General features: G+C 46.3%; 1 protein-coding gene across 1 annotated transcript; it reads right to left on the reverse strand.

Annotated features, from left to right (window-relative positions):
* Window positions 1-739: 739 nt before the first annotated feature.
* Window positions 740-17,774, reverse strand: LOC308281196 (axin-2-like; the record flags this gene model as incomplete). Its single annotated transcript, XM_080721315.1, has 10 exons — window positions 740-866; window positions 4,743-4,868; window positions 6,245-6,349; window positions 6,860-7,102; window positions 7,207-7,356; window positions 7,487-7,911; window positions 8,567-8,707; window positions 10,702-10,804; window positions 14,105-14,245; window positions 16,945-17,774. 10 exons carry the CDS (start codon window positions 17,772-17,774, stop codon window positions 740-742), a joined length of 2,391 nt encoding a protein of 796 aa, XP_080577441.1.
* Window positions 17,775-18,084: the final 310 nt, after the last annotated feature.

The raw sequence follows: 18,084 nt of genomic DNA on the forward strand, positions 1-18,084 counted from the left end.
CTCACAACGGGTCGCGTTGTGAGCTTGTAGATCGGCTATTTTTTGGCAAATGTTCCACCCCAGGATAATGGATTTTTATTATCGCGATAATATCGTAAATCGTGATTTCTTTTGTCAAAAAACCGTGATATGACATTTTCATATCGTCCCATTCCTAATTATAATACATGTATACATATATGCAATGTATGTATATGCACACGTACAGACATTTTAGTAACGTTTAGTGTCAACGTTAAGAGCAGGTTGGTGTCACAGCACGTTGCTGTGCAGGCTTCTCCGGTGCTTATTAGTCCATTGCACTTGGCCAGGAAGCCAGCATGGAGCACAACTTCAGTCTTTTGTGTCACAGAAACAGTCATCTGCATCTTCAGTGGTTATTTTCTTTCACCCCCACAGGCTTTCAATCATCATCACCATCTCTTTAAGTCTCTAGCGTCGTTCCCTTGTGTTTATAAGGCTGATTGGCTGAGAAAAGTCAAGGAGGGAGGGGTGGCCTCCTCTGGGCTCGGCGTACTTCATTGGCTCGTCTTCCTTCAATCACTCCTCTTGTGCTGGATATATTAACTCTGTTTAGCTTAATATTAAGAAATAGACTTTAACAAAACAAAACAAAAAGTCTGGAGCAATAAAAAAAAAAAAAGAGTCTTTTGCTCAGGTTTCTTCACAACGGTTTGGCATTTGGTTGGTGCGGCTTGGGGTTGGGGGCACTCGTTGGTCCACACACAGCAAGGCGACATCAATCCGTCCTCTCCACCTTGCCCAGGATCTTGTTCTCGTACATGGGCAACACGCTGGCGTCCTCCCATACCTCCTCGAACACGGCGCCGCACTCAAACTCATCACTGGCCTTCTTGAAGTAGTACCTGAGACAAGAGAAACCAGACCAAAGTCTGTGATTAGAAGAGAAAACCCTACAAAGAACACATTAAAACGTGTCATAATGGAAGTAGGGGTGTACATATACATCCCAGTGACGCTATTTCTCACACACACACGCACACGCGCACACGTACACACATACACAGCATGGACTGTGGACTCTATTTTCGTCCATGCTTATCCCCTAACTTCTGCCTTTTTTTTTTTTACTATTTTGAAAAACATTTTAAAATACTTCAAATAGCCGATCTACAAGCTCACAACGTGTCAATGTAGATCGGCTAGTCAAACTATTTCAAATGTTTTTCAAAATATGAAAAATGGCAAAGAGGTTTAGGCATAAGGAGTAAGGCGTGGATGAAAATATAAACCACTTTGAGGCACCTATATGCTATTTCCACAAAGACACACTCACTCACAATTCCCTTCAGTGCAATTCAGGGCGCAAACAACCAACTCTGAGAGCTAGAAATGAATGCTGCTCCAAACAACTTAGTCATTGCGTTGAACGCCATCCCTCCACACTTCAAAGGCAAAGCTTGACTCCACATCACACCACTGCACAAACATAGAGCCCCCCCCCCCCCTCGAAACACTCCCTGTGATAATTCAGGCTGTGTCTGCATGCGCATGTGCGTGCATGTACATCATGTGTGTGTGTATGTGCTTGTGTTCCTATCCACTTGTTCAACTTGACTAGCTGGCCATTCTGCAGATGCCTATCTGTCCTGGAAGGTCTTATTAAAGTTGAAGGGTTAATTAGAGGCTGTCTTAAGGCTGTTCTCTCCCTCCTCCCTCTCTTTAGCAATGCCCCCCCCCCCCCCTTCCCCTTGCTGTGTCTGCTTGGCTTCTAATTGGGCTGGCTGTCAAATGAAGGGCCTTTCTGTCACACACGTTGACATTTCAGGTGCCTGAGAGTCTGCCTGTCACCACATGAGCACAATCCAGGACACACACACACACACACACACACACACACACGCAAGCACGCACGCGCGCACACAACCACTCGTGAACACACACTGACTAGTATACACAGACATTCTTGATTTACTCCGGGCAACTTTCCGATCACCAGCCGAGAACAGAGGAAAAAGAGGGAGCGAGAGGGAGAGCAAAAAGGAAAGGAAGCTGGGGTTAAAAAAAGGAAAAAGAGAGGAGGCATTTTGCTGGCCGCACCCCCTGGGTGAAGTGGGTGTGATGGATTGGATGCAGGCCGAGCCTGAGGGGCAGCGACAGGGAGGGGGGGCAGTGACCACTCAGACAGTCTCCTGGAGGTCATGGAGGCATCTTGACTGACTATAGCCCAATGTCCTCCTTCTCTCAAACAAAGGAAACGTCTCTGGGTTAGGTTGGTCCCAGTGACTGTGAAGTCTCACGGAGCTCCTAATGATTTCTTCTCTGCTTTAAACCCCAGTAAAGGATCAGCAGGGGGAGATTTAATGATAAGCTTTGTAATGGAAAAATGCCTCGTTTTGCCCATGTGTGGATGTGTGCCTGTGCCGAGGAATTCCGAAAAAGCGTCTTTTTTTCTTTTCCTCTTCACGTTTTATGAGTGTGTGTTGAGCCCGGAGTCGTACAAACAACACATGAAAAACTGGGAGGAGGGGGGGGGGGGGGGGGGGGGGACACCCCAACGTGTACGCACATACGGTTTTCTTTTCAGTGTTGACTGTAATTAGACACGAGTGAAATATTTGGCCAACTTTAGAGAATGTTGAGGGTGCGTTGCACAGCTGCAAGTGTCTCTGATTTTGCAGTATGTGGATGTTAACTATTTGAAGGAGGTGGGGGATCGGTTGAGGGTTGGTAGTTTTGTTTTAGTTTTGATACTGCACTCAACAAGTGAAAATGCTGCAATGTGTAGATGATCCCCTGAACTTTGTCGGACAGGACATAGTCAGTGCCTTTATTCATGCCTCTAAAAGCCAAATAGAAGCATGCGCCTTCCTGATTTAATTGCAATCACTTTTTTTCTTCTCCTTCAGAGCAAAATGCTACATCCTTACTAACAAATACTTCAAAGACATCACTTTGTTCCAGAGGAAGAGAGGGAGAGAGATTGAGAGAGAGAGAGAGAGAGAGAGACACAGACAGACAGACAGACAGACAGAGAATGAGAGGAGAGAAGTATTTCCATTGGAACATGTTTTTTGTGGCAAGATTCTTCTTTCTTTGCAACATCTGGCACCAATATCGTCTGGCAGAGCGGCGCGGTACTGTTCTCTGCTGTACTGCTGCCATGTCCAAATTAACCAACTCCACACATTCTGCTGCCATTAAAGCCAGCCGTTTCGAATGCAACCCCCATTCTCCCTCTCTTTCTTCCTCTCTGCACTCGCTGAAGAGTTATGGGATGGCGGGGGTTGCAGTGACTTGTTTCCAGGCCCTTCTTCTTCTTCCCCTCTCTCTCTCTCTCTCTCTCTCTCTCTCTCTCTCTCTCTCTCTCTTGCCTAACAAGCAGATGTGGCTGTAACTTCATGTTGATGTCATGGCCATACCACCCTCGTGTCTTTAGAGCAGTTGTGTAAAGTAACTGACCTAAGTACAATTTTGAGGTATTTCCAATTTACAATACTTTTACCTCTATTCCACTCCATCTTGGATCCAAATATTGTACTTTTACTCAAACTTTAGTTATTAGTTACTTTGCAGATATACATTATAATAGTACACCTTAGTCCTATTTTATACCTAGGCTATTTGAAAATAGCTGACCTACAAGCTCACAACGCGTGGTTGTGAGCTTGTAGATCGGCTATTTTCAAACATTTTTGTACTTTTACTTTTGGTGCATTTTGATGCCAATACTTTCCTACTTTTACTCAAGTACATTTTGAATTCCGGACTTTTACTTGTAACAGAGTATTTCTACACTGCAGTATTGATACTTTTACTTAAATAATAAATGTGAGTACATTTTCCACTTTAGAGTGGCGTGCCACAGTACAGCATAGATATGATGTGATGCGTGAGGAATTCACAGAAGTCAACGTTTGTCACCTGGCAGAATGGATGTTGCATTTTTTTGGGACTTTAACCCTTGTCATGACCGTGGCATAACTACGTACTGACTAATATCTGAGGCTCAAAAGTCAATATTAATCCTGTGTTAATTGCTACGCGCAGATTGTTGTTGCGACCGACAGCGAAAGGGGCTTGTGGTTCTAATACAGACGCCTGATGCAAAACTGTGGAGTAGGAATTTGATGGCCTTGCGATGGTCTTTGCGCACAAAATAAAAGGGCCCAAGCTTCAAAGCCATACTTATTAAGGCTGCCTTACCCTGGAAATCAGTACCAGATGTGAGCAGGGGGAAAAAATGCTCCAGTACTGAAAAAAAAGAAGGAAAAAAAAAGAAAAAAGAATCCCCCTTCTTCCTCTCTGTACAGTGAATGATCCCAGACTCCTTTCTTCCATTTCACACAGCTGACATAAACACACACACACACACACACACACACACACACACACACACACACACACACACACACGCACGCGCACGCGCGCATAGGCCTGCTTGTGAAGTCCTGAACATTCCCAACATGAATATAATTTCACATTCATATCGTCACTGTCGGGCAGAAACCTTGTATCTCCAAGTTTAAAATGTGTACATTTTTTCGCAAAGTAAAGCCCCGCTTCACCATACAAGGCTGTTGCACAAAAGTAGTGAAAACAGCAGATCTACAAGCACACAACGCCTCGCGGTGCGAGGCGTTGTGTGCTTGTAGATCGGCTGTTTTCACTAGTTTAAAGATAAATACAAAACAAACGGTTTTGGACATACAAGGTTTCTACCCGACAACGACGATATACAGCTTGGATAACATCACTTTATATGTGCTCTCAATATTCACCTGTAGTTGCCTTTCTTGCTGAGCTGTTCTTTGAAATGTCCCAGGGTGAGACAGTGGGTCTTCATCATACTGCGGTAGGGAATTTCCTCACCACAGAAGAAGTAAGTGACCACCAGTTCCTTGGACCTGGCAACAGAGAAACGTACATGGGTGAGCAACTCCTGGATGCAAAGGGCATAGGTGAGGAGAGACGGGTCAAAAGAGAGGATCTGGTTGGGCCTGGTATGGGAGTTGGGAGTTGAACTTCACTAGTTTGTGACTGAATGTGTATATATACGAAGGAGAGGCATAGCTCAGGGGGTAGAGAAACTGACATTAGAGCACGAAGGGTTCCCGAAGGGTTCCCAGTTCGAGTCCGGGCTCCCCCTGAGTTAATGTCGAAGAGTCCTTGAGCAAGACTCTGAACCCCTAGTTGCTCCCGGTGAGTAGGTTGTTGCCTTGCATGGTTTCCTCCGCCACCGGTGTATGAATGTGTGCGTGAATGTAATGCACAATCTATGTAAAGCGCCTTGGATAAAAGCGCTATATAAACGCACCATTTACCATTTAGAGGCTAATAATTACTAAATTACTGCTCTGTATGCTCAGATAAGGCCACAGAAAATGAAAGACTGTTGCATCCATTTAACATTGCCACTTGTTTTGCCAACACTCCTTTAGGTGGTCCTACACCAAAACGTTACCTTTTTTCCACCACAAAGGAAGTTGCACATGTACCGGTATAAAGGCATACAAACTTTAACAATGACCAAACTAACATAGCCTAAAGTTTATTAAATAAACCACACTAAATTAAATCTATACATTATAGCAGCAGCTATGGCTATGTTGGCAATTCTCATGAGAGTACTGGACTATGTCATGAGAAATGGCTTCTACCCTTACAAGAGTGAATGAGAGGAGGTGCTAAACACTGTCAAGTTAACTATTCTGCTCTTCTATTTGGGGGTTTGCAACGGTCTCTCTCTCTCTGTGTGTGTGTGTGTGTGTGTGTGTGTGTGTGTGTGTGTGTGTGTGTGTGTGCGCGCGTGTGTGCGTGTGTGCGTGGAGGGTCTTCAGTTAGAGCACTGTGTTAAGGCGTGTTTAATCTTGAATGATTAAAAGCCAGAGAGAAGGAGTTCAAAGCTCATACTTATTTTGACACACAATGTCTCTCTTTGAAGGGAAGGCCAAGAAGAAAGAAAAAAAGTGAGAATGAAAACACAAATTCAGAAGGAGAAAAGGGGCCATTACGCCTAATTCATACTTCATTGTACAACCACATTGCTCACTGAAAATAACTTTAAACTGAATATCAGTTATTTTTGTGCAATGAAGAATCCTGCTTCAGTGACTGTAGTGTGTGTGTGTGTGTGTGTGTAGGTGTAGAAAGCTAGAGAGACCAAACAAAGAAAGGAAAAGTATCCGAGAAAAGACAGGAATGATCATCAGACGATGACAAGCCGAGAAAGGAAAGCAGAAGGTTAAAGAGAGGTAGAGAACCAGAAGGGGTCCTTGCTTACTCGTCTGTTTGAAGTCCGGGGCTGGCAAGAGGACTTGCTCCAGTGGAGAAGGTTGCTGCAGGGTGACTCCTGTCTTTCTGAAGGCTGCTGGCCACTGCTGAGTACCTGTCAGAAACACAGTGACCTATCAGCATTGATCAACATGGTACACTATTAAATCCTGCATGCTAATTTGATGAACAATTTGGTAAATTAACATTGTCTAGAACACTGGTTCTCAACCTGTGGGTCGGGACCACAGGGGGGGTGCCACAATTATTTTGAGGGGTCCCTAGATGATTAACTTAATGTGCAACATTGTTTTCCTCACTCAACATTGAACAAACCAACATTAAGTTTAACTGTATAGGGGGTATCTGCACATTTCTAAAGTGTCAATTTAAGGACGTTTTAATACCTCTAAAATGTCGAATTAAACATTGGTCAAATTGTCAAATACTAGAGGCAGAAATTGTGAAAATAGACGATCTACATGCTCACAACGCCTCACAACGCGAGGCGTTGCGAGCTTGTAGATCCCCCGTTAAAATATGGTTATTTTGGGGGGCCGCGGCCTGTAAAGGTTGAGAACCACTGATGTAAAACACTCCTCTGTGCGAGAGCGTAATTCTGTACCTCTGTTTTGGAGGCTTGGAGACTTCCTCCAGTCTGCGGCATGCCTCCTCCAGCTGTGCCAGCGTGTTGGGTGGGGGCAGGGGTGGCATGGCCGGGTCCTGGATGAAGGGGTGTCCCGGGTGGTGTGCTCGGAGGTGAGCCCCACTGCCTATTCCACCTCCGCCCCAGGACGAGTGTGTCCGGCCGGGCAGGGTCTTGGGGGACGATTCCTGGGGATGGGACTTCTTTAGTCCCTGAGTGCTGCTGGGATGAAGAGATCAATATATTAGCAAATAAACTGTAAGATGCTGTTTCAGGGTTACGCTTGTTTTTTTTTGTGTGTGTGGGGGGGGACGGGGGTTACTAACCTGTGGGGCTTGTGCTTGCCCTGTCGCTCGCTCTCCAGGATCCACTGCCAAACATTCTGAGAGCGGTCCGTGGTGTCCAGGGGAAGGTGTGGCGTCGACACGCCCTCCTCGCCAATCTTGACTGGACGCTTGGACAAAGTGCTAGAGTGGCTGCTGTTTATAACATACAGAGAGAGAGAGAGAGAGAGAGAGGATAAATTAGAAGCAGAAATGGACCAATTGGTAAAACCTAACTTTTCGGTTTGGTCTTGGCACAGTACAGCGCTGAAGTCCCACTTACGCAGGGGTAAAGTTGGAGTAATCAGCGTCCCCGGGAGGACAGAGGCACTGCACGCGCTGAGCCGCCTCGGCCTCGATCTGCTCCTTGGTCTTGGAGCCAGCGTGTTGGTGGTGGTGGATGTAGTGGTGATGGATGTGCTTGGTGGACTGCCTCCCGGCCACCAGGACTTTGGCTGCTCCAGGGTAGGCGCTGAGGAAGGACCCGTGGCCAGCCGGCACCGAGGCGAGGCCCCGTTCCGGGGAGCGTGTGCGCGGCGAGTGCCGGACCGTGCCCGGGGACTGGCACCCGGGTGTCTTCAGGACGCGGGATAAGTGCTCGTCTAATATGGCCTGTGGGTCCTCCTCACACTGGCCGCCGGTGGGAAGCAACGGGTGGTGGAGGGAGGGGCCGCAGGGGAGGTCACCGCTCTCCTCTCGTTCCTCCTCCTAGACATGCAATCACACCCAAGCAGGAGAAAAGGTCTTTAGGAAGCTGAAAAACCCATCACAGACTAAAAGACACATGTCGGCGGCGGTCTTTGAAGCAGCGAGATGAGAAGTTTATATCTCAACTAGCACCAATGTATATCTATCGCCTTCTGAAGTCAGAGGGAGCAAACGCTTGGGTAACTTGATTTGAGTTTCTCTTTTGCCTCACTGTTATCCTCGCTAACAGGCTTTGGGTGCTTCATCTATAATACAGAGTGTGCCTGTGCCTCACAAAGAGACTGGCACTACACATATTCAGCAAACGCGCCACTGGAGAGTTGCTAAGCGCTAACTATTTGAAGGAACTTCAAGTGTGTCAAGAAACATAAGTTTCAAACTTCCTCCAGATGAAATAGTGGAGGGGTGGGTGGGACAGAAGAAGTAGCTGAAGCGAAACAGACTTCCAATTCCCTCGTTCTTTTCCTTGTTCTTCAACACGTAAAGATAGCATACAGTTCTCTTTATTGCAATGATGAACAACGCTAATTTCTTCACTTGGTGTCCAACTGCCCATGTAACTTTTCCAGGTCATAGTCATCCTAAATATTAAAACATTATTAAAATAGAGCACAAAATGAGGTGGTTGTGTGCATGTACTGTGTTTTTCCCTCACCTCTTGGATCTGTTGCAGTCTTTCCTCTAGTGAGCTCATGGTGTCCTGCTCTCTCTTCAGCCTGTCCAGCCGGGCAATGAGCTGGGCAGCGAAGGCCGAGGGTTCGACAGGGGTCATCTCCTTAGGCAGCCTGTGTGTCCTCTATGAGAGGAGGAAGGTCACATTATAGACTGCTTGTGACTCCTTGCAATATGGAGTATTAATCCATCGGCCATGTCCTAATCCTAGCTCATTCCACACAAAAAAAGCCTGCTCCCGTTCCAAAAAAAGGGTCTAATCCTGATGCCCTTACCCTCGAGCTCACCCAAAACTTCTCGCCTCCCCCATACCCCAGCCCCAGATCTTGCCCCCCACTCCAGATCTTGTGCCCAGTGCCCTTGGCAATGCCAGGCCGTCGGGCAAAAAACAAAACAAGAGAGACAAGCGGGTAGCGGTGGCGGGGTAGCAGTTGGTCTCGCTCGGAGGGTAGGCCCCCCGCCTGCACCCTCTGTAGCCCATCAGCTAGCTAGCCTCTGAAGTCAGCACACTTCAAAGAGCCCTTGTCAAACATCAAACGCACGCTAGGGGTGGGAGGGACATGCGGCTTTAAATCTCAGAATAAAAGCCAGATATCGACAGCGAAGAGAGGGAGAGAGCGAGAAGAAGAGAGGGCGAGAAGAAGAGAGAGGGGAAGAAAAGGGGGACAAAATTAAAAGCAAGCGGAGAAAAGAAAAGGAGAGGAAGAGGACTGAGATTTGGGTGAACGTGGAGTGGTGGTGGGAGGGTGGGGGGGGGGGGGGGTAGCGGAGTCAAATACTGAGGAGATCTAAGGGGAAGTAGTAATTTATTTCTTGACTGCATGCAGGGCAGCTCTAAGGTTCTCTAGTCACATTATCCTCCTTTTTCTTTAACTATATACACTGGCTTTTCTCTCCCTTTCTCTCTCTCTCTCTCTATCTCTAACTTACTTTTTTGTTATTTGGCACACTGGCTTTCTTGATTTTGACTTTTTTTTTTTGTTGTTGTTCTCATCTCTTTGTAGAGACGATGAAGGGAAGGAGAAGAAAGGCAAGCGGGGCTGCTGGCAAAGGAGCGCCGGCCCCGCACGGAGCCCCTGCTGCCTGGGGCTGGTGCATCATGGGAGACAGAGCCATCTCCAAATCAGGAGGGAGACATTAAAGGAGAGCAAGTAGGAAAGGAAAAGAGGCAGAGTAAAAGAGAGAGGGGAGAGTGGGGGGGGGGGGGGGGAGAAAGGAAGAGGAACAGACCGCACACTCGAACACGCACAAACGGACTCAAAGCGGAAAATGTGCATGCGCGTGAGTGAGCACACACAAACACACAAGACAAAGTGTGATATTTATTTTCCTGACTCGGAGACACCCAACACCTGTCAATTCTGTCAATGATGGGTCCTACTCCTATAACCTATTTCCCTTTTCTTTTCTTTTCTCAAGTACCACAAAGCTTAAAAAGATTTATAAAACCGGGTTGTACCCTGGGACTGGGATGAGAGAAGCGGTAAAGGATGGCTAAAATAATGGGAGGCCAGTCACTGTTGGAGGTTGTCAATGAAAGGCGCAGTGCAAGGTGAAAGGGATCAAAGCAGCAACTTCTGCAGTTTGATGGCTGGTTTAAAAATAAAGCGGTGTGTTGCTCTCTTAACCTGATTTTAACTTCATCGTCATCATTGTCATCACCACCACAAATTGTTAATTATAATGCTACACATTATACTAAAGCCTGTGTCATATCGTCTGTAGAGTACAATGTCGCTTGACAAAACTCTCAGCATACCATCATACCATCATACTATAGAATATAGATGAAGCTAAAGAAGGAAACGCTGCTTTATGTTTGACAGCTACAAAGACATGGGGTTTGGGGAGGGCTGGAAAAGACTGTAGGAGAAGAAGTGATATGCAAATTCATCCTTTCATTTGCCCCAACTTTTGGTTATGAAAACAAGTGGGGGGAATAGAATATAGAATTCCGTCACAACATGCGCTCTGAAAACATAAAACACAGCTCCTCAAGGGAATCAGGACCCAGTTGTATGTCAGCGTGTAAAAGTTTGACTCAAGCAAAAAAAAAAAAAAACAGATACGTCCACACAAAGCAGAAGATGATGTTAGAATTAGTGTAGTAGGACTTACTGGAAAGTGGGGGAGTGAAACCTGGCCATTGATCTTGACACTGCGGTGCATCTCCCGTTGGATCTGCTTTTTAGTACCCATCTTGTATGGAGGGATACCATCACTGTAAAGTAAAAGACACAGTCTACGGATTAATTCCCAAATATAAAGTATACACAATATATAATTCCCAACCAATATCCTATATATATATATCGCGAGGCGTTGTGTGCTTGTAGATCGGCTGTTTTCACTACTTTTGGGGCGACAGCCTTGTATGATGAAGCAGGGCTTTATTACTAGGTGAAAAAACATACAAACTTGAAACTTGGAGATATGAGGTTTCTGCCTGACAATGACGATACACACATATATATATATATATTATATATATATATTTTTTTTCTTTTCTTTTTTCTTCTTTAAATCACCTATTATTGTGAATCATACAGGTCTCATGGCTCGCACACAACAATGTTAGCATAAGCAAGAGTTGCTAGTGATTGTGGACAGAAAGAAGAACCTCGCCGGGTCAGTTCATCATGGCTGAAATGACTGGCTCTACATCTCCCAGTAATCACCCAGCAGGCACATTACAGTCAAATCAAAGGGCTTGGGAGCCCTTGAAGCCAGGGAAACAAAAACACACAACAAAACATACCATGACAATGGTAGTCATATGCTAAACATCCAAGCGCAAGCTTCAAAAGAAGAGCCCCATTGTTAAGGTTCACATCAGTCTACATTGACGGTGGGTATTTATCAACAATAGAAAACCTAAAAAAATGAAAAACAAGCAAGCCATAGGTCAGACTCAGCACCAATCCCCTGACCTTATGACCCAGTAAAGCTAGTCATGTAAATTGCTGCTAGCTTCCTAGCGCTGACATGATTCTAGTAGGAATCCTAGTGTCTGAAAATGTTTGCATTTACTGGGGGAGTCTCTCATTCTCACTGTCTGCTAGGTTTTCCAGTGAGCTGCCATTTAGGCCAGGCCAATTATCTTGGCCTTTTCGGTTGCTCAGAAGTGTCTGACCTAACCCAAACGCTAGTTTTTCTGCTGCCTCTTTGAAATCTCACACTCATGCACATACGAGCCCGCTGCCATCTTCGTTTGGCAAGCGCTCCGCTGTGAGCCTCTGATCTCAGCAACATCAAAAGGCTGGTTTGTAAGATAAGGTAATGTTTGAAGTTGGTGCAGCAGCATTCCCCAGCGTCCAAGTAAATCCATAAATAAGATATAAGCAAAAAGAGGAGAGAAAAAAAAAATCCCCCCTCCCCTTCCCATCCCCAAATCCCACTCTTCTTGTTCTTTATCTGGGAAATGAGATTCAAATTTGCAGTGTGCCTTTTAACCACTATAAAAAGGACACACTAATCAAATTGTTCCCCCGATCGCAGAGGAAGAAGCTGGGATCTTTATTACAATCGGTTAGGGGTGGAGGGAGAGGAGAGCAGAGCAGGGGATGAGGATGGGAGAGAGCTTTCTGTGTCAAAGACCTTGGTGAGGACTCCTGAGTGAAAATGACTTTGAGACATGGTGCTGTGTAATAATGAAGACATGTCATTCTAATAAGGTTTTTTTTTAAGCAAGCCCCCCCCCCCCGGTTCATCTATTCAAGGACTATGAATAATATCTCTTTGAATGACATCATCAGGAGGGGGTAGCAGTTTTCAAACTGCCGATATCGACCTTCTTGTTGCAGCAAGCGTCTAATAAGGGGAGCGTGCTACCAAAATCAATACTTCACAAACGGTACCCCAGAGAACCCAAGACATGAACCCTTAAGGCACAGGAAGAACCATGGGAAATGTTTCAAAAAACAAAACTCAGCAGCAAAAAGTTGGCACCAAAGAAAAAAGGAATCCCATACATACTCTCCTCTCAACCTAAAATCATCCAGCAAAGCGACAACGATAGCCAGAGCCTCCGTGCAGGTTGGGGGGGGGAAGAGAAAACAGCCGTGGACTCTTTCATGGGCCCTTACTTTATGGGCATCTCTCATTCAGTTGTGCAAGTCATTTTCAAAGCAGCCAGCCACCCTCTTATCCCCCTAAGCTCCCCTCGCCTAACAATAGGCTGAAAGCGATTCAGTTAAGCCCTTTATGCCCCATGCACTTTATTTTCTCACTCCCTTGCACTCCAAGCCTCAACACTCCTGCCATTGGCCCCGGTGCAGGAGAGGAATTGTGGTCGAGGTGATGGGGCAGGGGGGCGAGGGGGCAGGCGGGGAGGTGAATTTCGAAGGGGTGCCCCAAACCTGGAGAGTGGGAGTCCCTCCTGCCTTGTCCATGAGGTCCAGAAATGAGTAACCCCCGTGAAAGCCTTGCAGACACATGATCTCAGCGTGCCGCAGAGGCCAGTGGCAGGAAACCGAACCACCATGTGAGTAAGTCTCCTTTCATTTGGTGCCAACATTTTTCAATGAGTTTGTCTTAAGGCCCCGAATGGCTATTTCCCTCCCTACTGGCTGCCCTCCGCCCTCCTAGCCCGCCAGCTCTTCAAAGAGAAAAAAGTGATTAGATTATACAGTGTGTATGTTTCTATGTGTGTATACGTATCTGTGTGTGTTTATACCAGTATATATATATCGTCGTTGTCGGGTCGAAACCTCGTATCTCCAAGTTTCAAATTTGTACATTCTTTCGCAAAGTAAAGCCCTGCTTCATCATACAAGGCTGTCGCACAAAAGAAGTGAAAACAGCAGATCTACAAGCACATGTGTGCTTGTAGATCGGCTGTTTTTACTAGTTTGAATCATTTTTAAAATGATAAATGCAAAACGAACGATTTTGGACATACAAGGTTTCCACCCGACAACGACGATATATATATATATATATATATATATATATACATACTGTATATGAATAAGCCTGTTGTGACATAAGGGTGGGTGGGATTTTGACTTTGACAAAAACAAGGCAACGCCCCCACCCACATCAAGACGCATCAGAATAAACTTCAAACGGTCTGTCGACATAATGACTTTCCCAGAGTTATCTCCCTGGAGGCGCTCGCAACAACTGCACTTTAATAGAACTACCTGAAGTCAATCAGCAAGGATAATTAAAATATATTACCGACCATTCTTTCACAACGGCACAATCCCTCTAGCCCAAAGAAAAACAAAGTCTTTTATTCTCTCTTTTTTTGCTACCATACTGCCAAATATTTTTTCTCCTCGTCGTCTTTTTTTCCTGGAAAGGTGTTGACTGAACCGTGATCCCGGCCCAGTATGGAGACCATGGAACTTCTCAAAAAGTCCCAGTCTTGGCCAGGGGGGTCAGCTGAATGGAAATGAGTCTTTTGAAGATGCTATGTCATCTCCAGAAGAGCGGGTCAAGATGAAATGAAAACAGAAACAGACTTTGTGTGTTTGTGTGTGTGGGAGGGGGGGTTAGTGTGTACTTGTGCACTTACACACTACTGTCCGTCATGGACATGGAATCGTCCGTCATGGCATCGCTGGAGATCTCGCTGTCGTTGGCACTGGTGGCGGGGGCGAAGACGTAGCCCGAGTTGACAAAGTAAGGGCTGGCGGGGTCTCCTCGTCGGTGGGACCTGCAAAGTCACAGGGAGACTTTGGTGCCTCCTTGTGTCGTCTTGTGGATGTGCAGAGGATATACTATACATCATTTTAACATCATTTAGGCTATGAACACTAGGCTATGTACATTGTTTTCTTTTTTGACGACCTACAGAGTTAAATGAACACCCAGAGTTTTACAGTGTAGTAACGTAGTAACTGTTATTTTGTAGCCTTGTAAATGGGTTCCTTTTCGCAAAGCGTAGCTGAAACTACAAGTGAGAGTTTTTAGTTTGTGTTGTTGATGCTCTCTAACAGATTTAAGTCATTAGAGTATTTTTCATGAGACTTTGGGGCCTCAGGAATGTGACAACAGTATCAGAGTTGTGGGCTGTGGCTTCGCTTTCTTTCTTTCTTTCTTAGTTTCTTTTCTTTCTTTTTCTTTCATGTCCCCTCCCCCATCGTGCAGGAGGGTCTCTGTGTGCGTGTGTGGTGGGGAGTGAAGTGAGCAGCCCAGCTGTATGTGAATGAACGACAGCACTTCCCTCCTTTCTTTCCTTGCTTTCTCTCCTGCTATCTCTCCAGCCTTTTGTTCGGGCAAGGCCTCTACTCTCACACTTTTCCACTCTCTGAAGCTCCACTTTAGTTCTCTCACTCTTCTTGGAGTGTTTTCCCCTCCCTTCTCTCTCTCTCTCGTCTTCTATCCTACAGTCTGGGGGCCCCTCCTTGCAACCCCCCCCCCCCCATCCTTTCTAAAGTCTCTCTCTCTCTCTCTAGTTTCTCCTGCTGTGTTGCATTCCTGTTCCAGTAGTGAAGGGGGTGGACAAGGAGGAAGGAGAAAGAGGAGGGGGGAACTTGAGCTTTACAGGGAGGAAGGGAGGGAGGAAGGGGGGGGTGAGCGGGAGAAAGAGAGAGAGGGAAGGAGGGCCTCATTCTTTATGAGAATGCCTACAGCCGGGAGAGTTGTGAGGAGAACCCCAGCATGACTAAAGCCGTAGGCCCCAAGCTCAAACCTGACCTTTGGAAGGTCCACGCAAAGAGTCAGGTATTTAGCACAGCTGGGCTCCCTGCACCCCCCCCCCCCACCCTCTCTTCCCTAGCTTTTCTTTCTTTCATGATCTCCTCCTTCCCCCTTCCTTGTCTTCCCCATTCCCCTCCTCTCGTCTCTTTCTCTCTCTCTCGCTCTCTCTCTCTCTTATGTCTCTGTCTCTGATTTTGTGTGTGTCCCCCCCTTCCTTCAAAAAAGGGCTGATAAAAGCGCTGGGTAGGAAGGACAGAGGGGGAAAACACAAACACATCCCAAGCAGAGTGGGAATGGTGGTTTATAAGATGTTGAACTGAGTTGAGGCTGTGTTGTTGTTGTTGTTTTGTCAGTTTGGATGAAAAGTGCTGGAGGTTTTGAAGAAGGACAGGAAAAAAGAAAAAGAATGCAGTGGCAAAATTAGTTCCACATGTTTGAGATGGAAATTGGTTGACCTAAAGAGATGGTGAGGGGCAGGGGGAAAGGGGGAGAGAGGGCGATGGGAGAAAGGAGGGGTCTATCTCTCCCTCTTTACTTTTGGCAAAACACTATAATGTTGCGGATCACACCAGGAAGCAGAGGAGATGCCCTCGTGTCAACAGTCCAGGAGTGCCTTTCAGTTACTGCCTCAACAAGGCCACTTTCAAACAGTGCCTACACACATTAATCTTGTGAATCTTGAAACACTTAAGTGTTGCATTCACCATGAGGCGTCTGTATGATTTTGTTGTTTGAAATGTTATGAAAAATGACACACTGGACGCAACGTTCAATCCCTAATCTCCCAAAAAGTTTTGGTGACTTGACAGGAAAAGTGTGGATTATTCTTAAATTGCACTTTTCCTTCCAACACTCAAAGAAAAAGACGCTGTCAAACCACAGAGTGATAATTGCGTCCAGATGTGAATTTTCTTTTATTGTGTGGACAATGCTCAAAGCATTTTAGTGAAAACTCTGAATGTGCTCTTTGATGCACGCTTATGCATAAAATGCAGTTCTTGAAGAATTTTCAGCTTTTAAGTCAATATGTTGGCGAGTTCTCGACAAAGTCCAAATGCTTTCCAGAAACACCTCTCAGTAACACTTTCATCTTTGACCAAGAAGCAATACTGTGTATGTGTGTGTGTGTGTGTGTGTGTGTGTGTGTGTGTGTGTGTGTGTGTGTGTGTGTGCGCGCGCGTGCTCATACTGTACAGCTGTGTCTAAGTGTAACTATATTGGTACAGTATTTTACATTGAACATTGTGCTGTTAACACAGGTAATGGGAACGATAGAAACGCAACAGCAACATATTCACATAGCTGAAGTAGTCATGGGATTTGGTGTCTGAATTCATGCCTGAACCAGAGGAAAGGTTTCAAAGCACAGGAAACTTGATCAAGCCAGCAGAGGGCTGCCTGCAAGACACCATTTACTTAAAAGGAAGGACCAGATCCATTGATGTTTTGTACCCACCCCTCCTTTCACCCTTCCATCCCCCTTTGACTAACTGCAAGGCAGAGGGCACACATACACACATGTTCCTTTGGGACCCTTTGATCGGGTGCCTTCATCTCTCACAGGCATTTGTGAGAATAACAGTCAAATGTTGGGATGAATGATGATAGCAGTTATGCGCTCCCAAACACAAACACCAAAAAGAATAAGAGTAAACACGTACATGTCTCCAAGGTGTAACATAAAGAGTGTAATCAGTAGCCTAGATCTCTTACCTGCATCCATTCTCCAGCACTTCAGCTGCTGTCCGAATAGTAGCAGTAGCTCTCAGAGTTTTGGCAGATAGTCCAACCACGGACGCTAACGTCTTTGCCTTCAAGTCAGTACAACTCCACTCCTCTTCCTCCATGAGAGGTGGAAGGTATCCGCACATCAACTTGAGGCTACCTAGACCGCTATTATGGTTGACATACGCTGCGTTCTCGCACCCGGAGCGCACATAGTCGAGGTATATGTCAGAAGTTAGAAACATCTGGTACGCATTGTCTTCCATGGTTGACTGAATTTCCGTTTGTGCTTGGTCGAACATGGAAGAGTCTATGTGTTGCTTTTTAATACTATCCCTCATGAAAGTCTTGGTGGCCGGTTTCAATTGCTTGGCAACGATGCTGTTGTTCTCAATGTACCGCTTGAAAATAACTTTGGCAACTCGCAGCGTTTTGGTATCCTTTAAGTCCATCTGCCTGAAGCCGTTGCAGGCGAACCAAAAGTCCAGCGTGTCCACGCATTTCTCCCGCTCCAGGAAAGTCCTAAACAGGTGAGCGCCGTCTTGGTCGCCCAGGAGAAAATGCAGGGACTTTGTCCACCGGACGAGGGGCGAGTCCGGCGACGCGCTGCCCTCCGGCTCCCCGAGTCCATCCTCGTTCCTCCTCGGCGTGGAGCCGAGAGGCGCGGCGGGCAGATCCTTAACCTTGTTCTGGGCTCTCATTTTGGGGGACTTGCTGTGGCCGTTGCATGACGCCTCTCCCTCCTCCCCCGGCACCGGAGGACGAGGAGCATCTTCTCGGAAGCTACTGCTGATGTGCTCCGCAAGCGCTCTGCTCATGGCTCCGGCTCCGTGTGCAGTGTGAGAGTGCCGTCGCGCGTAATCCTTCTCACTCTCTAAAAGCAGCGGGGGAGCTTCTCCGCTCCTCTTCACTCTGGAACACAAAGTATTGATCTAATCAAAGCCAGATCCTGCTAACTTCAAAGGCAGACATCAAGTAAACAGTCCTTTCAAACCCTCGCCGGGTTCACAGAGAAAGGAGGGGGGGGGGGGGGGGGGGAGAATATGAAAGGCATTTTCGTTTCATTTATCTATTTATAATCTAAATGAGAGATCAACTGCAGCCTGCATTCTCAATATTCATTGATCT

Source organism: Nannobrachium achirus (assembly GCF_963921795.1).
Source record: "Nannobrachium achirus genome assembly, chromosome: 3".
Classification (NCBI taxonomy): Eukaryota; Metazoa; Chordata; class Actinopteri; order Myctophiformes; family Myctophidae; genus Nannobrachium; species Nannobrachium achirus.